Source organism: Anabrus simplex, chromosome 1, assembly GCF_040414725.1.
Source record: "Anabrus simplex isolate iqAnaSimp1 chromosome 1, ASM4041472v1, whole genome shotgun sequence".
Lineage (NCBI taxonomy): Eukaryota > Metazoa > Arthropoda > Insecta > Orthoptera > Tettigoniidae > Anabrus > Anabrus simplex.
The window spans coordinates 866,861,738-866,885,919 of NC_090265.1; the positions used below are offsets into that span (position 1 = coordinate 866,861,738).

Below are 24,182 nucleotides of genomic sequence, written 5' to 3' on the forward strand. Positions count from 1 at the left end.
TTATACAGGGTTATCTTTGAGATGATTATCAATAGACAGGATGGCCACCATCCTTCCAGTTAGAAAAATAGTCTACAAAAAGAGCATTCTTTGTCCTTGAATACTTCTGTACATACAGGATATTTCCAATGAAAGTTGGTTTGGTTGCATGTTTCTACAACATGCAATAGTTTAGAAGAGTTCAAATTTTAAACTATTTTACTATATAAACCTACAGATTACACACAACTTATCGAAGAAAAAGTCTTGAAACACTTACTTTGCTGATTTTGTTCTCTGTAATGCACAGTTTCCTTAACGCTTGAAAGAGGTCTGTCTTCTGATCAGGTTTCTCAGTAGGGAAGTAGATGTCTGTTAGACCAGTATTCGACACATTCAATGTTTCTAGACTATAGAAAATCACAATAAGATTGTAGAAAGACCTCCTTGAATATAAAAACGTACATACATATAATGTACATCTATCAAACACATATCACCTTACCAAGGTAATTTTCCAAGCTTGTTTATCTCTGCCCAACTGTCAATAGGATTACCATCTAAATCGAGAAATTTCAGTTGGGAAAGAACATTCGATGGAGAGGGCTCTAACACCACAAAATGATTGTATGGAACCTATAACATAAGAATAAGAATTTTGTGAGGGAAACTTTACATATTTTAACGCAGTATAAACATTAATACCCACATTTGACTCCATTAAGGAATGATAAGGACATACTCAAAGAATGTACACAAGGACAGTTTAGTGCAGCAAGAAAGAAGAGACAAGAACAAACAAGGAAACAGAGAGAGAGAGATGACTGCACAGCTTGGCAGCAGTTTGGGCCCAAGTAGTTGTTAGGTTGCACTCAGGAGATAGCGGATTTGAACCTCACTATCCACAGCCCTGAAAATAGATTTCCATTGTTTCTAATCTTCACACCAGGCAACTGCTGGGCAAAAGCAAAGTCATCTCCATACAAGGCCATGAAAGACCTAGGAGGAGTGGAAGGTAAAGGCTTACACTATCCATAACCTCGGCACTTGGTGGGGTAAAGTGGTTAGCTTTACACCTGGCTGCCTTTGCCTCCAGGAATAAAACCTGGTACTCATTTTTGGTGTAGACTGAGTAAACCTCACGGCCATATGCACCTCCGGAAGTGGATAACTTGTTTCTTAAAAAGGGAAATGCTGAGGCTGTACTTTAATTAAAGCCACAGTAGCTTCCTTCTCACTCCTAGCCCTTTCCTATCCCATTGCCACAAAAAAATGTGTCTGAATTGGTGCAACATTAAACCACTAGCATAAAAAAGGAAAGAATAAACACATGAAAACACCAAAGGACAAAGCCAAGCTCCACATCGTTATATAATGTTGTCTTCACACAGACCACCATCTCAACCGTGACGCCGAGGAGAGACTTGTGTCTCACAAGGGGGCATTCCCTACTCGTCACCACCGATTTCGCTCAAATTTCTAGAACATGCAGGGCTTGGCTAGAAATGAAAGTACCCGAAGTGGGAACTCCAGATGGCCAAGCGTATAGAAAATAAAAATAAAAATGTTGACGCGGCTCTCGCACTGTATAAGCCACTAACGTTAGTGCGCATGCCGAGCAGTTGTTGGCGTAGAGGTAAGAGCTCGGACTGCTAATTCGATGGTCGTGCGTTCGACTCCCCGTGTGGAGACTGTTTTTTGCTGTCAAATTTTATATTATTAATTTTCCAATTACGCAAAGAGGTGAATAATTCATTTTATTTATTTATACGCAAAAGGCATAGAAAAGATGAAAAATTGGGATTTCATTGTCAGACTTTTTTCTACCTGTGCCAAGAATCTATTGTTTGTGTACAGCTGCCAGGAGCAACCTTCACTTGTCAGGTGAAAACGAATCTTACAGCGAAACAACTATTCACGTTTATGGCACATTCCCCAAGGAGGGGGGATAGCCAGTAAAGGAGAAAAAAGAAGAATTTCTGTTTGAACACGCCGGAAAAGTTCGTAACTCCAAATTTTCTACAATTGTGCGCTCATTAAAAAAAAAAGACGTCTTATATATCGTTCGCATATAAATAAATAAAATAAATTTAAAGGAATAATATAAAAATTGAGAAAAATATTCTCCACACGGGGAGCCGAACCCACGACCATCAAATTACTAGTCCAAGCTCTTACCACTACGCCAACAACTGCTTGGGGTGCGCACTAACGTAAGTGGCTTATACGGTGCGAGAGCCGCGTCAACACTTTTATTTTTATTTTCTATACGCTTGGCCATCTGGAGTTCCCACTTCGGGTACTTTCATTTCTAGCCAAGCCCTGCATGTTCTAGAAATTTGAGCAAAATCGGTGGTGACAAGTAGGGAATGCCCCCTTGTCAGTGATCCCAAGAGCAATGCCAGTGGGAGCTCCGGTTCATGGCAGGGCCGCCAAGCCAGTAAGACTGAGGATGAGGTTACAGATCAAAGTATGCTTGGATGGTTAGGTGAAAGATCCATCACCAAGATCAGATGCTGTAGGTTAACTATCTGCGCATAAATTTAATTTTTAATGAAGAGAGACAGAACTAGATACAACAAAACGGTGAGATGACCTTCAGTATAAAATGGATAATGAGAATTGGTTGCTGAGTGGGTGATTTCAGCCTCTGACACCTCATTTCTGCTTTTCAGGGTCATCAATGAGGTGGGTATCGACAGTCACTTGTGAAGTTTAGGGTAAAAAGAAAGCAAAAAAACATAGAAAAAGGAGCAGACAATAAAATAAAATGTTTATGCATGTGGTAGAACAGGTAAAGTAACGCCTAAAAATGACATCAAAATGTCATGCATGTTTATTCATTTGACATAGCAAAAAATACACGAGGTAAGATAACATTTTTCAGTTTCAGTCACAGTCTATTTTGGACAAGCATTTCATAATAATCAGGAGGGCATAATAATTAACAGCTGAGCTATCATTTACATAACTGACAAAGGATGGCAAAATTTACATAAACAGACAGTAAATATGTTAAGCAAAAGAAGACAGCCAGTAGTGGTATATAAACTCCTTTTGCACTCATACATCCTCTTAATAATTTAAGATTCAACTAGTACCTGTAGCAGTAAAAGCTGCGTACCTTCATGATTATGAAAAAATCCAACCAAGTAATAAAAACAAAAACATTCATACCTGTTGTATTATGAAGCAGAATCTCACAGTAAGATATCTTTTTAAACAATGCTTTTAACATATACAGTGCAACTATTTTCACCTTGTTCACATGATGTATTTTTCTTTTCTTTTTTAACAACTTTTGCATTTAAATTTTTTTTTCCCCAGTTAAATGCTACATATAGTTGCAAGTGTGCAAAACACTGGTTTGGGATGATAGATTCCTATTTTTCTGAAAGTCTGTCCTTGGGTTTTGTTAACTGTAATTGCAAATGCCAAAATTAACAGCAGGAATTGCATTCTTGTCATGGAGAAAGGGATGCTGGAATATGTAGAAACTAATTTAATTCTTGGCATGAAAACAATGTTTCCCTTTCCAGCACTTGTAATAACTTCCAATGTTATAGATCATTCCAATAAGTCATGTAGCACTATGCAAACTTCAATACCTGAGCAGAACAATTGCACTAACTTCCAGGATGAGTTTGTGCGGTGGCATTCCTGAAATTGGACAATTAACTTCTCCGTTGGGTCATCTGTGATGAATGAGTCAATACTGCAATAATACTTTGATATCTCCAGGAATTAAATGTAACACTTCCTTGTTTACTTCATAACAGTTTTCATTGAGAGGACACTCAATAACCGTCAAAAAAAAAAGGCTTAATTACTAAATTAGGATTAATGGAAGTACCAAATAGCAGCTTAACGATAAGAGATTTCCTGGTATATAATATTGTTAATGTTGATGAAATTACCCTCGTGATTAGACTGAAGTGATCCACTTTCCAATTCTAGCAGCCATTTCACAAAATGCATGTTCACTGGCATTATCACATATATTTTTGTTATTCAATCCCTAAAACTATTCCTCATTTAATTTCAAAGACATAAAAGAGCAACTGCTATGGGAAATTTTAACTTCATACATCAAGTGGTTTTGGAGGAATAAATATTTTTTGCTTTCGGAGCTACCCCCCATTCAAACCTCTGAGCAGTGGAATGCTTGTGGATGTCTCTTATTTAATATCTAGGACTGTGTATGGCAAATGGTTTTGGACGAATTAATATTTTAATTTTTGGGGTTTAACCCCTATCTCAATCCATTAAGGGTCGAATTTTTTCAAGCCCTTTCTTTGTGAACATCTGAAATATAAGGGCAACTACTGCATACAATTTGAACTTTCTACATTATGGGGTGTCAGAGATATGGTGATGAACCAGTGAGGGGTATTTGTCCATGTTTATTTACATTTTTAATTTTTTAAATTTATAATAAAACATTTCGACTTTCCAGCAATTTTACACAAAATTTATAAAGAACCAAATGAGATATCCTGCATTGTTGTAAGTGCTATAGTACTCTCATAAATGTATTTAGTATACTTTGTCCTCATGGGCAACCTCCTTATAGGCAAAGTGTTTATTCTCCAAATAAATGTATCTACATAGATTGAAATGGTCAGAGCTAAAAGGCATTATGACCTAATGTCATTTATATTCTTTTTGTTAATTAGAGTTTTGAGTATTAGCTGCATAAAACAGAAGAGAAAAGCTGTTACTGTATCCAAATGTTAATTTTTGACCACCTCTGATGTAGATCTAAAAGTTATTCACCCTCTTGAATCCTGTGCTACTAAGCCATGCAAACCCAAAATAATTTAATATCCATGACCTTCTGGTCCTGCTTGAACACTATTATATTACTTCCTCTATACCATAGAAGGCGGACTGAGTGGCAGGCTTTCTGAGGCCAAGTTGGAGGGTTCAACCCTGACTCAATTCAATGGTATTGGAAAGTGCTCAAATACATCAGCCTTGTGTCAGTAGATTTACCAGCATTCGAAAAGAACTCCTGCAGGACAAAATTCTGGCAAAGTTTCTCAAGAGGATATTGGGCCCAAGAAAGTGTCCTCCATCTATCATCCAACAAGAAGTTGTATGCAAATATAGAAGACCTATCCACCACAGTGCAAAAGAAGAGGTCGACTTTTTTATGGGTATTTGAAGCAGTAGCATCTCGTGTGAAAAATCACAGCAGCACATGAACACTCACATTATTTCAGCGACATTACATTTAACATTTAAGTAGAGTTTTGATGATCTAGCTGTTAGTTTCAAATGTCCATTTCCGCTGTTCAAGCATTCAAATGTAGTGCTCCTTCCAGAACTCTGAAAAGTGGTGAAGCGGTCGACCTCGGCAATCTTCGAGATTCGTACTGGCAATCTTTGAAACACAAACGATGAATTGCTTATGCATCGCTGTGCGACGTCTGGCGTACACTTTACGTACTAGTACTGTTGTTATTTACACAGCAAAGCCAAACTATAGAATTCACTCTAGGAATAAGATTCGCATCGAGAAATGTTATATAATGGAAGTGCTCCCTCCTTACGACGCAGCAGGTCGTTATGCTACTTAGGTTCCAAAATGGGTAAAAAAAAAAAAAGTAAATAACTGCAATGTGAATTTTAATGTTATACCAGTTGTATAGTATTATTTGAAGTAATTCCACATACTGTATATGAGTTGACTATGCTTGTAAGTACAGGAGATATTATAAGTAGAATTTTGTAAACAATATAAATTTATTAAGAATGAGCTGTGTGTTTAATAGAAAAATTTGTTAGCACAAATTGTATAATATTGTATTATAGGAAAATTTTCTTCTTCTCTTGCTAATTTAAAATTTAGTGCTTGACAATAATGTATTTTAGTGTACCATTTGCCACAGAGGTAGACACCTCATTTGCAAACAAAGAGATTTTGATTTGATTTTGACAATCACATGCAAGTCATGTCTACAAAGTTTGGCAGTTTGCATAACTGGGATGTGTAGGGGCAAATGCCAAGTGTATGGGAATTCAGATTGCAGATTGTATGTGATCCTGCAGAGATACAAGTACTATCTGCGCACTTTTTAGCGATAGATTTACACCCTAGTGCTGAAGCGGTCGACCTCGGCAATCTTCGAGATTCGTACTGGCAATCTTTGAAATACAAACTATGAATTGCTTATGCATCACAGTGCGACGTCTGGCGTACACTTTACGTACTAGTACTGTTGTTATTTACACAGCAAAGCCAAACTATAGAATTCACTCTAGGAATAAGATTCACATCGCGATTCATTCCAGCATTTCCTTTCAGTTGGCAGTACTAATGGAACCGGAAGGGCTCCCTCCTTACTCCTCGAACCTGTACACAAATCTATCGCTAAAAAGTGCGCAGATAGTAGTCATGAAGCCCTAAAGGAGGCAGTATTAGTCAAGGTCACGACCACGGCCTGTGACCAGACTTGTGAGACAAACCTCCTGTTGTCTGCTGACACTAGAAGCATGCAATGTAGTTAAACTATGAGCACATACTGGTAGTTGCAGTAGATTTAGGGATATCCTCCTGAGGTCCAGAACATTTCTCTTTTGGCCACAATCTCATGAAAGTGAGTACTTCTCTAATAGTGTTTTGCTGGGAGACACTGAAGTGGTAAATTAATTATTTTTTAAAATTGGAACACACATATATACACAATTTTTATTTATTTTACATTTTTGCAGGATATTTGATCTTTTAAGAGTGTCCTTTCAAAAGTACAGCAGGCCTAAGGAGGATATTTTAAATCATTTGTTGTAGAATCTGTGACATTTTTCTTATCCCACACTTTCAGTAACTGCGTTTACTTTACTACACCTGGATATAAGTTAATTTTGCTTCTTCTTCATTGGTTAAGAGTATAAAAGGTTGGCACTGCATATAATGCTAGTATTGTTCCCAACCATTACAGTTTTCTACCAAATATCACACTGGCACTTCTTCCCTTTCTTCTTCGTCTTTTCCCATTCATGCGGGGTCGACGTTTCCGACAAGTCGTTTGCATGTCCCTCAGCCCCAAATGACATTTCCTGTTAATTGCTTCTCCCCGAGATCTTGCTGCACGCAATCCAGTATTCTTTTTCTGAGTCTCCCTCCCTTCCTCCTACCTTCCAACTCCATGTCAAGCATTTCTTTCATACATAGTTCTCATCCCTGCACATAAAGTGGTCATAGCACAGAATTGTCTTTCTTGGACCTTTCTAGATATTTCAGTCACTTTAATGCTACCTTCTATAAAGGTTTCTTGATGGGGTCTTTCCTTGTAACCCCACACATTCGTCTCAACATCTTTCATTTCAACTACTTCCAGCCGCTAACAGTGTGACCACTGTTGACGAAGTTTCTGCACTATACAGCACTGCAGGTCTCACCACACATTTATAGGCTTTCCCATTTGTTTGGATATTTAGTCTCCTGTCACAGAAGACACCAAACAACCTTTTCTAGTCAGACAAGGCAGCCTGAATTCGGTGGGTAATTCCTAGACCTAGATTACCATTGGCAGATATAGTGGATACTAAAATTTTGATTTCACAAAATAGTCTATTGTACGATATGAATATAAACGATTCCAATTGCTCGGAAATTCTTGGGTCAACACTTGTCCCTTCAGTGACTTGGTACTCACAGACAGCATGAACACGCGCCAAATATTTAATATGTAGTACTGCCTGTATTTACTGTTGGGAGTTCAAATGTGCCAGCCTGTGTTCGTGATCTGAAAGTGGCATTATAACTGTACAAATAGGATTATTATTTTCTTACTCTAATTTTGTTGCAAAAGTTTTGTGACTTGGCGACTCAGTGGGACTGTATACAGGTGAGCTATTTTAATAATTAATTAACGCCCTTGCATAATTTACGCATCCCAATATTTTGAGTACAAAGTTGAAAAAAAAAAGTTCACATATTTGACGCACCAACTTCTTCGAACATCGATCACGCAGCTCCGGATGCGTTTCAAAATAAAGATGTCAACTACTCAGGTAGCAGCCTTCCTATTTCGAAACTGGGCATTCCAAATTCTGGGCAACGTGCTGTTATCAGCCAGTAGGAACCACTGTACTAATTCAGTGAGAGAATCAGCTCTGAAGTGACGAATGATACTCTATTCCAGTCTGGTACAAACATATTTTATGAGTGTTTCGGGTATGGGACAAGCGTTTTCTGTGATCTCAAAATTGTTTGTTAGTCCACAGTGAGCAAGTATTCGGGTAATACTGCATCATATAAACTCGTGGTGATCAGTTAATGCCGAAACATACTGGAACAGGGCAGCAGGCCTCAAGTATTCAGTGTCCGAATGCAACATACACTACTGCGGCAACAGAGAGGTGCACTTAAAGTGACCAAGTCTCGCAGAGCATTTCGTGGACCACAAAAAGCGGCAAGTTTCCGGAAGTAGAGGAGGATCTGCTTGAATATATTATTTTGTTATGCAGCGTTGAATATACCGTTCCTTGCAAAATGCTGTATTAGGATGAGACGTAGCAGCTCCACATGGAATCAGAATCTCGGATTTGAAGGTTAACCGAGGCAGGATGGTCAATTTGATTAAGAGAAATGGACTTTCTCTTTGACGAACAACAACATTATGCCAAAAATTGCCGAATGATTTCAACCAAAAAGTAATTGATTTTCATCGCTTTGTAATTGAGAAGCGTAAAGTGAAGGGATATTTGCTGTCCCAAATAGGAACCGCAGGTCAGAGCAGACGCCAATCGTTTCCATAAGACACAAAGTCGAACAATCGATAAGAAAAAGACATAGTGTGTCATCGTACGCACTACTGGAAGCGAAAAACAACGAAAATGACGTACTGCAATGCTTGCTCTAACAGGTGATGGCAGAAAGCTTCCATCTTACATTGTTCTAAAACAAAAACAATGCTTAAAGTAAAATTTCCACGAGGGATCCAAGTTCGTAACCAAGATGAAGGGCGGATGGACACGTCACTTGTACAAGATTGTATACTAACAATTTGGGGAAATTTAGCAGGGTCCCTCCTTCGATGCTGGGCCCTTCTTGTGTTGGACAGGTTTTTTTTTTTCCCCGATATGTCATTATTATGAATTTACATTAATTGTACTTTTATTAGTTCATTTTTATTTTACTTCAGGTCGTATTGTCAGCTCATAACTGGAAGAATATTTTCCAGTCTCAGTACTTCAAACCCACGCGTCCAACTTACCTGATGTACCCTATTTGACTTTTCAGAAAAACTCTCATGCCGGAATTTTATGCCAAATCACGATAACCACAAATGAGTTGAACCAATTATATGTGTATATTATAATTGATGTATCTTTTAAATGTAAATGAATTGTATATCATTTTTTGCATCCAAAGTTTTCGTCTCTATTTTTTTGTCAAAAAGCGTGTTAATTACGTGAGAAAATACAGTAAGTAAAGTTCCTCTATTGGTTACTTTTCTGTATGTTTTCAGCTAGTGTGAACACCCAGCTACTTTGTCAACGAGATGCCAATGATGTGAAGAGCATGAACCCAGAAAAATTACTATACGAGATGCTTACACTTCAGGATAATTTTTTTTTTTTAGGATCTGCTTTATGTAGCACTGATTAGGTCTTTTGGCGACAATGGGATAGGAAAGGGCTAGGAGTGGGAAGGAAGTGACCATTACCTGATACGAAAATGAGAAACTTCTGAAAACAGTAAAAGTAGTTAGTACAACGTAAAGCCAATAACATTATCATAAAATGAGAAACCACAAAAATCATCTTCATGGCTACTAACAGTAGAATTTGATCCCATTATCTACTGAATTCAAGCTAACAGCTACATGGCTCGAATCATTCCGCAACTTGCTCAGTGTACCACTTCATGCATCGAGTTCATTGCTAACTTAGATTTCTCTCTTCATTGTGAGTGCCCTCCTACCGTAGTTTGCACCTACTTGTGCTAGCAATCATTCTTGATTGATTGATTGATTGATTGATTGATGTTTGTTGTTTAAAGGGGCCTAACATCAAGGTTATCGGCCCCTAATGGTACGAAATGAGAGGAAATGAGATGACAAATTAAAAGTCCAAAATCCTCCATTGACCAGAATTCAAAGCATGAGGACGAAGAATGAATGGATGGATATGAATTTAAAATGATCAGTGGATCCGACCCACAGTGCCTCACATGCACAGAAGCTCGCACAAAACAATAGGATTACGGACCAAGGCCTGCTTCTATAGCACGATGCTGAATCGATTATGCTTACTGTCGAAATGGGTCCAAAATCCAGGTCATCGGCCCTTCATAATGGTATTTTTTGCCAGAAAAGTAGAACCATGGTATTTGTCATGTTACGGTACTAATCAAGAGTAGCGTAGACTCGCGGTATTCCACACATTATGGTACTACTCACAGGTAATGAAATTAAGATAATAATGGTTTGTAATAAAATCGGGAAATCATGTTTTTAAACGGTTACAATGTTTGTCTACCTGACTATCTATTTACTATCATAATTGGCAGCGGATAATAATTTTATCTGAGTATTAATCTCTCTCCTGCAATTCTTTCATCATCTTCATGCCCTATGCAGATTCTTTGCTGGCTTAGCAGACTAAGACTGGCATGAAACAAGCAGCCATACTGATTGCACTTAACAGAAGGTGAAGGATGTGGTTGGGTCTGGTATAGTTTATGTCTTTGACATTTTCCTTCTTCCTGCCTTTGACGTTCAAGTTAAAATTGTGCAACAGCAGCTGAAGTGGTTGTACACCAGCAATGGCACACCAAGTACATGGATCATCTTCAAGGACTTCTTGAGTTGATGTTTATAATGATTAAGAGGGGCACCATGAGGATGCCTAAAGTTCACTATTCAAGGTTTATTGAGGAAGTCTGTCGTCCCTCATCCATTGGATGTTCATTTTGGATTTGAGCTTCTGTTGGTGTACACATTCTAGTTTCTTGATATCATGGCAATATAGAGTCCAGGTTTCACATCCAAAGAGCAAGGAAGAGATGACAATTGCTTGACACACCATCTGTTTGGTGTATATTCTTAGGCCTTTATTTAGGAAGACCCGATGTGTGAAATGTTCAAAAGCTACATGGCCAACATGAATTCTGTTCTCCATGCCCTTCTCCGATGAACAGTTGGTTTAAAGAACATTTCCTAAATAGAGAAGGTGATCTACTTGTTCCACAGGCGTACTGAAATTCAGGAAGACAGTTCCAGGAGTTGGTTGTGCAAGTACTTTCATTTTTGGAATGTTGATGGTCAAGCCAAATTGATCATATGCCCTACTGAAGCAGTTAACTTACAGTTGCAACCCAACAGGTGTGTGAGCTGAAGAAGCAATGTCATCTGCACACTGTAGCTCAGTTACACGGGTAAGACGCCTTTCTAATCAGGACTATTTAGTCCTCCATCACATCTATACTTTAGTTCCACCAGACGATGTTTTGCACAGCATGGCTGCCAAGTACAGGACAAAGAGTGTTGGTGTAACTACACAACCTTGTTTTAAGTCCATCAGATATGGGAAATTCTTATGATGTGTCATTACATCACCTGTACAAACATATCATGGAGTGCATGGATCAGTCCAACAAAGTGCTCAGGACAGCCAAACTGAATTAAAACCATCCACACTGCTTCTCTGGACAGTGTATCAAAGACCTTTTCTAGGTTGCAAAACACTAAATGTAGAGGCTTTTGTTGTTCCCTGCATTTTTTGTGCAGCTGTCTTGCACAAATCATATCACTAGTACCTCTGGAGGGACGAAGCCCACACTGAGATTCAGGAAGTACATTCTCAGAGACTGTCACGAGACAAATCAACAGAATTCTAACAAAAATTTTACCAGCTATGAAGAGCATCGTTATGCCTACACATCAGTTGCCATAGATGCTTCAATTTGATTTTTTTTTTAAGATGGTGACAATGATGTGGACTTCATATCAGCAGGGACCTTTTAGGTTTCCCACATTATAAGGATCAGGAGGTGCCCTTCTTGGTTTCACAATATCGAGAGACCTACTAAATTCCTGAAAAGTTGGAGGGACTTCCATCCAATGTTGTGGGACAATTAAGTAACTCTTCAGTAGCAATAGAACTGTGGTTTGAGAGTAAGCTGAAGTGAGCTTTGTAGCAGCTGAAGATGTCCCAAAAGTCAGCAAGGATCATAGTATTTTCAGTGGCTTTCAAGGTACCTGATGACTGACTAAGGTGGTTGTGCGGTTATGGTCATGCAGCTGTGAGCCTGCATTCGAGAGATGGTGGGTTTGATCCGAACGTCAGCAGCCCTGAAGATGGTTTTCTGCGGTTTCCCATTTTCACACTAAGCAAATGTTGGGGCTGTACCTTAATTAAGGCCATGGCCACTATCTTCACCATCCTAACCCTTTTCCATCCCTGCATCATAGAAAACTTTTGATGTGTTAGTGCGACGTAAAACCACGAGCATAAAAGGTACCTGATGTGGAGCAAACAGGGCCATATAGCTCCTTCATCTCAGAATAGAAGTTCTGTAGTTGTCTGACATCTGACAGACTTTGGAGTTCTTTGGCCTATTGCTACGAGTTGTTTTTGATCTCCCTCTTGAAAGCATGCTTTCTTCTCCAAGGAGGATGGATAAGGGACAGATACGCAACCCTTTTGGCACTAATGAAGCTCTGAATCTCTTCATTATTATCATTGAACGAGTACTTACTTTTCCTTTCATCATAAGTAATAATGTTCTCTGCTGTCCCTTTGGTGGTGTTTTTTAATGTGGTTCAATCAAGTTTAGCACCTTTCATACTGACTGGACCATTGATTGTGACATCATACACAACCATTAACCCGGCACAAGGGAGATAGGGTCACCATCCCTATCCTTCACTTGAGTAATTATTGTCTGGCGCTTCCACAATGCGGGGGTGGGTATCCTCCACATCAGTAGGCCGCTGTGAAGCAGGGCTAAGTTCAGGCAGGGATCCAGTCTCACGGGATATAACATGGAACCCATGCCCAGGGTTATGGGTGAAGACCTTAACAGCATCGTAGGCAGAGAAGACCTTTGGAATGACAAAGATGGGGGGTTAAGCAACCCATCTTCTCTGGGGAAAATTAGAAGAGGAAACCACTGCCTTGTGAAGAAGAGGGATCGTCAAAGGCTAAGGGAATAAACCTCGAAAGAAAATCCTCAGATGTGTTAGGCTTAGCAGGTCAGCAGATGAGTCAATCTGTACTTGCTTTCAACTATAATACAAGCCTCAGATGGAAGTTTAAAAACTGGAAAGGGAACTGACAAGTCTCTGGCTACAGTTCCACAGTATGATGGTAATGCTGATGTTCGTGCAAGTGTTAGATCAGAGAACAAAATCCGATTTGGAACAATAAATATTTTAATAATGAATGGGAAGGAAAATTAATTGACTGACCTAATGGAGAGAAGAAAATTTGACACCCTGGGATTAAGTGAAGTAAAATGGAAACGAATGAAGAAACTAAGAAAGGGGTACACCTTGTACTGGATGGGTAACAGTAAAGAGAAAAGAAACGAAGTGGGATTTATAGTGAATCAGAATGTTGAACCAATAGCTGAAGTTGAGTATGTAAATGAAAGAATTATAATAATGCACATACATGTAAACAAAGAACTGATGATGATGATGATGATGATGCTTGTTGTTTTATATATATATATATATATATTTTTATTGTGACCGTAGGTAGGTTACAGCTGACTGTGTATGTGTTAGTGTGCGGCCCGAGTTCACTTGTCGGCGAGGGTGAGCAAACGGCCTTGACTCGGTGACAAAGAACTGGTTTCTGACGTGAAGAGGGTGGCAGTTCGGCCAATAAAAAAACAAAAAGAAAAGTGGACGAGGGATAAAAAGCAACTAGCGTGTGTCACCTGTAATTACATGGAACAAAATGAATGAAATATTCATAATATCTCTGGTGGCGTAATGTGTATAACTATGGAATGCTCATGGATCAGATTATAATAAATTGGATTAGTAATTGCACATATAGATTATATAAATTAAAAACTCAAATTTTTGAATTAATTTCCACGACGTTTGGCTAAAATGATGATAAAATGATATAATCATACCGCTGAAGAATGCAGTACTTAAGCTGACTTTACTTCCGTTCATGAGCGCCGGACATGATATTTTAAGTCAAGCTATACGAGTACATGCACACATGTTGACGTGTTCCTGAACTATTATCATCAGTTACTTCGAAGACCTTGCCAGTGGATTTTCAACGCAGAATATCTTGGAATACAATCATCCGGGATAGTGGCTTCGTTTCTGTGCTCTACACTTCTTAAAATTATGTTAACCTACGACTTGGAATAGTGCTGTGATCAGACGTCGAATGTGCAGATATTAATTCTTAATGTACATGTTATTTCCAGCATATAATTACGTGTGTGTTTAGAATTTATTGTAACACGCTTTGTGTAAGTTTCAGCAATTTCACGAGTGAACGTGAAGGAGGACTTCAACGTAATCATCTCCAAGGAAAGATGAAATTTCATGCTATGGAAAACAAGGGTGTCACCATGAAGTTTTAAACCATCGACCACCATCAGCGGCGGCGGGATGCAGAGTCTTTTACCCTAGAATGGCAGATTGAGGATCCAGACTTCCTGACGTGAAGACATCTCCTAAGTTAAGTCGATTACGTCTTATTTATATCTGTTCTATGTAGCTTTATTCTATTCTTTCTTTCTTCTTAGATTTATCCTTCATTATCTAGTAATTTATTTATTTAGGCATTTTTCTGGTTGTCTCTTCCGATAGGATATGTCATAAAATTAGCGCACTTGGCTGATTAATGACCACGTGGCAATGAGTTTGACAGCGAGGGTTCTGATAGAGTTATCCATGTGTTATCGAAACCATCCTTGCTTATGGTGTGAACTTCGTTATGAATGTAAGCTAATCCATGTCTGGCGAATTCGATGAAGTAATATTTTGCTAATATTTTCGACATTTTTATGGAAATAGGACTTCTACTTGTACCTCACGTTTGAGATAACTTGTCATCGGGATATTAATTCTGGAGTACATGTATGAATTTAATGGAGTACGTGCATTGTAGCATGTGATAATTAATTGGATTAATTAATCATCGAGATGCATTTGAGGAGGATATGAGGTATTTTAGGACGATGGTAGGTCCTTATGTTTCGTGACTACACATGTGTGATGTTGGGATACGACAAGTAGAGTCGTCATTGTGATGTACTGTATGTGTAAATTAGGTGGAGTAGTTGCGTATGATATGAATCTTCGTGAAACTGAGTTTTTCACATGTTAATGTTGTAATACGGTTGTGCCTGATGCCGATCAGGATGTAATGAAAATATGGAATCTTCCAGACGTTATGCAGTGTAGTTAAGATGATAGTGTCTTCAGATGATAAAATAAAGTCCACGTTTCTCGAGGTGCTCCCCAGATTCGTGATAATATTCCAACCGTGTTTAGGAAATGTAATAATTTCGAGTTAAGGTACGGGTTGATGTTCATGAAGACCTTAGGTCTGCGAGAACAGATCTGCAATTAAATATTTTTAGAATATTCGGTTCGTAACCAGGCATGCTCATTCTTCAAAGTAGTATTTTGCACTCCTGTGGTAACTCGATCTTGTTGAAACATATTGGAATGTGTTAACAGGAGAGTGATATGATTGATCGACACTCGACGACGTGTAAATATTGTATAAATTTTCTTCTTGATAATTTCAATAGTTAGCTGTAGCTGTAGTGATTTTCTAGTTGTAGATAATTATTTTCTATGTGTTTGATGTGCTGATGTCTGACGCTTTGACAGTATTGATGGATGATGGATAGGATTTCCACACTGATGATATTCCTCCATTTATTAATTTTTGCAAGCCCAGAAGGCGCGTTATTTTGTTCAATTTATAACCAAATGATCATAGGTTCAGTATTAGTTCTCACGAAAGGAGATGCGAGACGACATGAACAGATATATCCGACGTCTCGGATTAACTTAGAAAAATTAAAGGCAAATTCAACTTTTCATATTTTTTTTATGTCAATTAAAATGTTGATAAAAAGAATTTCAATCTTATATTGCCATGAAAGTAAAACTAATGAACCTTGGATATTTCTTTTTTATACACGTTATTAAAATTAATGAATTTTTCCAGATTGTTCGAGGAATGTTTGGTCAAGACCTCATTTTTTGAATCACACATTTCAATTCGACTTTACTACTTTAATAACGTTAAATCGAATAAATGGAAATAATGTAAAATACTCTGTTAGAATGGTACGGAAAACAACTTACGTGTACCATCCCATTTGCTTGCATTTGATTTTGTTACATCAAAAGCCACCGTAAATTATTTAAAGTAGTGATCATATCCATTATCACAGACAGCAGGATGGCCAATATCTCATTTTATTCCATAAAAGTGTCATATTTGTTCTACATTTTGAACATACTTATTTTCGAACCCTATGTTAATCCTGCCACATTCATTTATTTTATAAGCCTACAGCCATCGAACTGAGCACCCCTGGGGTGTCTCGTGTTCGCTGACTGACTACGTCGGGGACAATATATATGCTAGTTGCTTTACGTCGCGCCGACACGGATAGGTCTTATGGCGACGATGGGACAGGGAGGGCTGGGAGTGGGAAGGAAGCGGCCGTGGCCTTAATTAAGGTACAGCCCTAGCATTTGCCTGGTGTGAAAATGGGAAACCACGTAAAACCATTTTCAGGACTGCCGACAGTGGGGTTCGAACCTACTATCTCCCGAATACTGGATACTGGCCATACTTAAGTGACTGCAGCTATCAAGCTCGGTGCTTGTTGTTTTAAGGGGCCTAACATCTAGGTCATCGGCCCCTGATGGTACGAAATGAGACGAAATGCAATGACAAAATAAAAATCAAATATCCTCCACTGACCAGAATGCAAAGCGTGAGGACGAAAAATGAACTGATGGATATGAAGTTGAAACAATCAGTGGAGACGACCCGCAATGCCTCAGTCTCAGGAACTGACGGAAAACAATAGTAATACTCACCAAAGGACTGCTTCTATAGTTCAATACTGAATCGAAGATTCTTGCAAGCTAAAGGGGTCCAAAATATAGGTCATTGGCCCTCATACTGGTACTTACGGCTTGGAAAGTAGAACTGTGGTATTTGACATGGTGCGGTACTAATCAAACGTATCGTAGACTCGCGGTATTCCACACATTGTGGTACTACTCACAGGTAACGAAATTCGCACATGTAATACAGACCTATGGTGTTTCACACATAGTGGCACCACTTACAGGCAACGCAAACCTATGGTTTTCATCACGTAAGTGTACTAACCACAGGGCCTCGTACTATCCCTTGGTGTTCCTTATATCGTGGGTACTAATCATAGGCAAGCCAGAACCCTGGTGTCGCTCATATAGTGCTACTAATCACAGGTACCGTAAAAGCCTAACCACGCGGTGCTCCTGCGTGCTACTAATCACAAACCTATTTGGTACCTAACATAGTGGTACTACGCGCAAGTAGTAGCGACCCATGGTGTTCCCCGCGTGGTGGTACTGATCACAAGTAGATTCATGGTTCTAATCCAGTCATCCCTTGGTCGCCCCTTTTAGTCGCATCTTACGACAGGCAGGGGATACCGTGGGTGTATTCTTTGTATGTGTCCCCCACCCACAGGGGGTTGTGTGTTTGGTCCGGGAGAGGTATTTTATTTCCCTCAATTCTGCCGGCAAGCCGGTTAGGACCCCCCTATCCGCCACCTGGGACGCGCCACGTGGAAGTATCACCTCTCCCCCTGCTACGCCAGCGTAGTAGGTTCATGGAAACAAAGAACTACCGGAGATAGTACAGGTGTATGCTCCATAGACAGGATGTAGCATGGAAGAAAAAGATTATTTCATCAATGAACTGGAAACACATTTTGTTGGAGATGGGATCATGATAATGGGAGATCTGAATGCCCATGTTGGAACTGACAGAATGAGATACGAAAATGTTCTGGGCACAGATGGGTATGGCAATAGAAATGAAGATGGAGAGAAACTGTTGGACTTTTGTAACAGAAATAACCTGATAATAAAGAACACATGGTTTATGAAGAGGAATAGCCATACGATAAGCCAATATATTTGAGATGGACAGTATGGAACACTCGTCAATTTTATAAAAACAGACCAAGAATGGGAAAGATATGTCATGAATACAAAGATAATCCCCAGTGAAAGTATGAAAGGTGATCATAGATTATTCGTTGTGGAATTAAAACAAGTAAAAATCCCTAAAACTGTACTGAAGAAGAAACCAAAGATCAGGATTTGGGAATTAGAGGAGGAGGAGGATAAAAGAATGACATTCCAAGATTGTATAAAAAGGAAGTTGCCTAACATAGAGATATAAAGTGGAGAAGAAGAGTGGGACAATTTAAGACAGACATTTGTGGAAACAGCAATTGCGGAATGTGATAAAACAAAACCAAGGATGAAGGGAAAGGAGACACGGTGGTGGACAGACAAAATAAAAAAAGAAATAAAAGAAAGGAACAGGGTGAAGAAAGAAATGAATAAGGAAAAGCAAAAAATGTATCAGAGGGATGAAAATAAGATAGAAAGATTACATGTGGAATACAAAATATTGAAACTACAAGTAAAGAGGAGTATCAAAGAAGAAAGGGAGAAATGTTGGGAAGAGTTTATGAACAAAATTCAGCAAAATAGTCGAGGAAATCAGAAACTATTATACAGAGTAATAAAATCTAAAAGAATAAATCAAGAAAAAATCAAGGCATTAGAGAGAGAAGATTGATCCATAGTACATGATGAAAAGGGTCTTCAGGAAGTGATGGCCAAATATTTTGAAAAACTTGATGATGATGATGCTTGTTGTTTAAAGGGGCCTATCATCGAGATCATCGGCCCCTAACGGTACGAAATGAGACAAAATGGAATGACAAAAGTCCAAAATCCTTCACTGACCAGAATTCAAAACGTGAGGACGAAGAATGATTGGATGGATATGAATTTAAAACAAACAGTGGATGCGACCTGCAATGCCTTACGTTAACAGAAACTGACGTAAAACAATAGTATTACTGACCAAGGGACTGCTGCTATAGCATAACACTGAATCGATGATGCTTGCAGTCTAAAACGGGTCCCAAATTCAAGTTATCGGCCTCTCGTAATGGTACTTATCGCCAGGAAAGTAGAACCATGGCATTTGTCATGTTGCGATACTAATCAAAAGTAGCAGAGACTCGTGGTATTCCACACATTATGGTATTACTGACAGGTTATGATATTTGACATAATACAGACCTATGATGTTTCTCACATTGCGGTGCCATTTACAGGCAACGCAAACCTATGGTGTTCATCACATAAGAGTACTAACAACAGGGACCTGCACTATCCCGTGGTGTCCCTCATATAGTGGGTACTAATCACAGGCAAGACAGAACCATGGTAGCTATCATCCCATGGTCCAGCTCATACGGTGGTACTAATCACAGGTACTGCAAAAGCCCACCGCATGGTGCTCCTGTGTGCTACTAATCACAAACCTATTTGGTACCTAATATAGTGGTACTACGTGCAAGTAAAAGTGACCCATGGTGTTCCCCACGTGGTGGTACTAATCACAAGTAGTTTCATGGTTTTAAGACAATCATCCCTTCGTCGCCCCTTTTAGTCACCTCTTACGACAGGCGGGGGATACCGTGGGTGTATTCTTCGTCTGCGTCCCCCACCCACAGGGGGTTGTGTGTTTGGTCTGCGAGAGGTATTTTATTCCCTCAAGTCCGCCGGCAAGCCGGTTAGGACCCCCCTATCCGCCACCTGGGACGTGCCACGTGGGAGTATCACCTGTTCCCTTGCTACGCCAGTGTAGTAGGTTTGCGGTTGAAAAACTTTATGAAGAAGACTGCTCGGAGGAAGAAGGAGATAAGAAAATGGAAATAATAGATGGAGAAAAAGAAGAGAACATGATAACATGGTTGGAACTTGAAAGGGGAGTGAAAACAACGACCAAAAGTAAAGCAAGTGGAAAAGACTAATTCAATGCTGATATGATTAAGGCAGCAGGAAGCAGTGGACTAAAGTGGCTATGCTGGGCCCTCAATGCCATATGGAAAGATGAAAGGATACCTGAAGTTTGACAACAAGGAAGCATTGTACCATTGTTCAAAAAAGGAAATAGAAAGAAATGTGAAAATTAGAGAGTTATAACCCTATTATCACATGGGCTAAAAATAATGGATGATGATGATGATTGTTGTTTAAAGGGGCCTAACATCTAAGGTCATTGGCCCCCAAAAAAATGGGTAAAGTCATATACAAAAGACTGAGGGATATAATAGAAACACAGTTAGAGGAAGAACAATATAGCTTTAGACCGAATAGATCAACAGTGTGAACGATAATGGAAAAACACCTGGAAAGGAACAAGGAAATCATCTTCGTATTTTTGGATTTGGAAAATGCTTATGATGCAGTTAGGAGAAAACATGTATGGGAATGCCTACTGAAAAGAAATGTACCAAAATCATTAATTAACAAGATAAAAATGTATCATGAGAGTAAAAGCAGTGTACAAGTGGGGAGTGGTGACTCTGAAGCATTTTATACAAAGAAAGGTCTCAAACAAGGAAGTGCACTGTCACCATTATTTTTTATTATATTGATGGATGAAATCATAAAACGTGTAAAACAGAGTATCAGTAGTGATGAAGTGAATGCTTTGGTATTTGCAAATGATGATGTGATTTGGGGAAATGGAGAAAAGGAAGCACAAAGGAGAATGGACACTTGGAATGAAAATCTGAAGGAGTTTAGAATGGTAATTAGTAAAAAGAAAACTGTAATCATGCACTGTGGAAAAGAGAAAAAGAGAAGCCAAGTGAACATAGACAGAGAATGGTTAGAGAATATATAACAGTTTACATATCTGGGTAGCTTTATTAATGGAAGTAATGAAATCAACCCTGAAATTAGTAACAAATTAAGTAAAGGTACAACATTTTATCATCAAGTCAGAGAGCTTTTATGGGATGACAAAGTACCCAAGATAACTAAATTAACATTATATAAACAGTATTTCATACCAATTGTAACATACAGCCTAGAAACACTGGTAACTAATAAGAGACAAGATAGTAAGATCGAAGCATTATAAATGAAATTTTTAAGAACATCAGTTTAAAAGACAAGAAGATATAGAATCCAAAATATTACAATCAGAGAAGTGCTAAATATAGAACTATTAGTACAGAACATACAGAAAGCAAGACTGAGATGGTTCAGACATGTAAAAAGAATGGGAAAGGAACGGGTAGCAAGAAGGGAATTAGAAAGATAAGTTAAGGGAAAGAGACCAGTTGGAAGAGCGAGAAGGTGGATGGATCAGATTTGGAAGGACATTAGGGAAGCTGAATTGGATGTGGCGGAAATAATGGAGCAGGAAAAGTGGAAGGACAGAAAGGAGTGGAAGAGGCTTGTTAACGACATCCCGGCGACTGGAGTGGGACATTGACGATGATGATGATGATGATGGTGATGATGATGATATACTGACCGGATTTTTAATTAGCTGATCTAAAAGAGCATCTTGTAAAACAGTACACACAGCTCTATTCTGAAATTTGGTGATATTGAATTTCCTCCTGGAAGGGTTTGAGAAGTAAGGTCATGGTTTAAGAAATATGAAGATCCATAGTTGCCTAACTAGAAGTCTGTGCAGTCCCCGTAATCAGATCATCAACATCATCTGCCACGCTGCCGAGTAATGACATAGTCAATGAACGTATAGGTAGGCGGAACTGCATACTGGTGATGAAAATCCCATACTCAGCAGAGACACAAAGAAGTAGTAGTCCATTTACACTGCAATTTCCCACACCTTGATTACACACAATATTTCCCCATAATCAATTCTCTCTTCCCACCCTGGCATTAAAATTGCCAAGCAAAAAATGTTCACTGTTCAGTTGGTGGTGGAAATGATTCCTAGAGTCTTCATCATCATTTAAAGTGGGAGCATAGGCAGAAACAAAGGTGACAAAACTATCTCCAGCAAGAGCAATTTGAAGAGTCTTTCATTGACTGCAATAAGGGTGAATGCAATGGGTGAACTAGAGTTCCTCAACCGGTTTTGTTTTCACTGTAAATCCGCCACCAAAGGTGAACTGTTCACCTGCATCCTTTCCTTTACTTTCAGTGTTCTTACTGTTGGTTTATTTCAGATGTTCAGTGTCGCTAATCCCTGCATGGGATATAGAAAATTTGTTATAAATGGTGGAACAAACATCAGATTCGGTGTGCATTTTCTTTACAAGCGTGCACCTACAACAGACATTATTTGTTGTTTTATACATAATTATGGCATAGTCCTGGAGAAGGAGTACAAGATGAAAATAAGTCCAAAACAAAAGTAACACAGTGCAAACAAAGTCAAGTGATGCAGGAAATATTAGATTAGGAAATTAAGTCTTAAAGGAAGTAGATGAATATTGTTATTTGGGTAGTAAAATAACTAATGATGGCAGAAATAAGAAGGACATAAAATGCAGACTACCACAAGAAAGGAAAGCCTTTCTTAAGAAAAGAAATTTGCTCACTTCGAACATTGATATAGGAATTAGAAAGATGTTTTCGAAGACTTTCGTCTGGAGCATGGCATTGTATGGAAGTAAAACATGGATGATAACAAGCTCAGAAAAAAAGAGATTAAAAGCTTTTGAAATGTGGTATTACAGAAGAATGCTGAAGGCGAGACGGGTAGATCAAATCACGAATGAAGAGATACTGAATTGAATTGGTAAGAGGAGATAGATTTGACGAGAAGAGAGAGAATGATAGGGCACATCTTAAGACACCCAGGACTTGTTCATTTGGTTTTTGAGGGAAGTATAGGTGGTAAGAACGGTAGGGGTAGACCAAGGTATGAATATGACAAGCAGATTACGGCAGATGTAGGATGTAGTAATTACGTAGAAAGGAAAGGTTAGCAGAGGACAGGGTGGCAAGAAAAGCTGCATCCAACATATCTATGGACTTGACTCAAACAAAAACAGCCTAATTTATTATTATTATTATTATTATTATTATTATTATTATTATTATTATTATTATTATTATTATTATTAAACTCTACACATATACAGGATACTCCTGAGTGATGTGTTGAACAGTCTATCTATCAGCCTCATATTCACATTGTGGAGAAGAAATTTTCTTCTATTTGAACAGCAGGTTCCCACAATTCCCAAGATTAACCCATATATTGTGGTTAAGTGTTGACCAGGTTCACCTAGGTAGATCGAAACTTGGAACACAATCTGTAACGCAGGGTATATGATGGAGTTCTGAAGGTGAGAATATTTGCTATTCCCAGGACCATTGTTTGTTCATATGGAAATTACTGGCAATAAGGTTTTCAGCCAGTCTAAGTGGAGGGTGCCTTAAACGTAGTCTGCCAACATGTATGCTGTTGAGATCTTCATGAATGGGCAGATGTCGATTGTGAAGTATCCAATGATTTTCTTGAAAAAGAGAACTGCATCTACGAAGACGTGGTGGAGGGATATGGCTTAGGATAGGGAGCCAATATAGGGTGGTGCTGTTTATAGTGCCTGTGATCCAAGGCATGGCATTATTCTTCACATAATGGCTTTTTAACCAAACAGGCACGCAGTATTCAGCTGCAGAACACACAAGTCCAAAAGTCCAACAGACGAGCAGTGAAGAGTTGTAACACTTGAACCCCTTCTTGTTCCAGTTTCTGGAGGATCATTTTTTGACACTTGAGCTTGGCAACAGTTCTATCAATATACTGTTTAAAAGACAGTGTTCTGTTGAGTCTAACACCCAGGTATTTGGGACACCTGCTGTTCGATAGACTTCTTACTGAAGTGCACCTCAAGGTCTCTGCTCTCCGTTCTATTACCAATATTAAAAATTTGTTAAAGTACTTTTGTTCATGCTTGGTTGTAGCCTCCAGTGTCAAAAATAATGTACAAGTATGATCACGTCCTTCATGAGTATATCCTCTGTAGTGTCTATAATTGTGTGCTAAGAAGCTATTGCCCACATATGCTCAATAAGACAATCAGTCTAATGCTTTCTGGTCGGTCACTACCTTTACCAGGTTTGAAGATGGAAATGTTTTGTTTGAAGAGTTGA

At 38.8% G+C, this 24,182-nt stretch overlaps 1 protein-coding gene across 4 annotated transcripts in view; it reads right to left on the minus strand.

Annotated features, from left to right (window-relative positions):
• Tbce (Tubulin-binding cofactor E) overlaps positions 1–24,182 on the minus strand; it is a 304,725-nt gene that overhangs the window by 155,885 nt on the left and 124,658 nt on the right. For 3 of the 4 annotated variants that reach the window (XM_067136489.2, XM_067136488.2, XM_067136487.2), the window contains 2 exons: positions 485–615; positions 260–389 (listed from right to left, as the gene is read on the minus strand). The exons of the other annotated variant lie outside the window; for it this stretch is intronic. In XM_067136489.2, the coding sequence (XP_066992590.1) occupies positions 260–389; positions 485–615 (261 nt within the window). The remainder of the gene's footprint in view (positions 1–259; positions 390–484; positions 616–24,182) is intronic. 4 annotated transcript variants of the gene reach the window in all.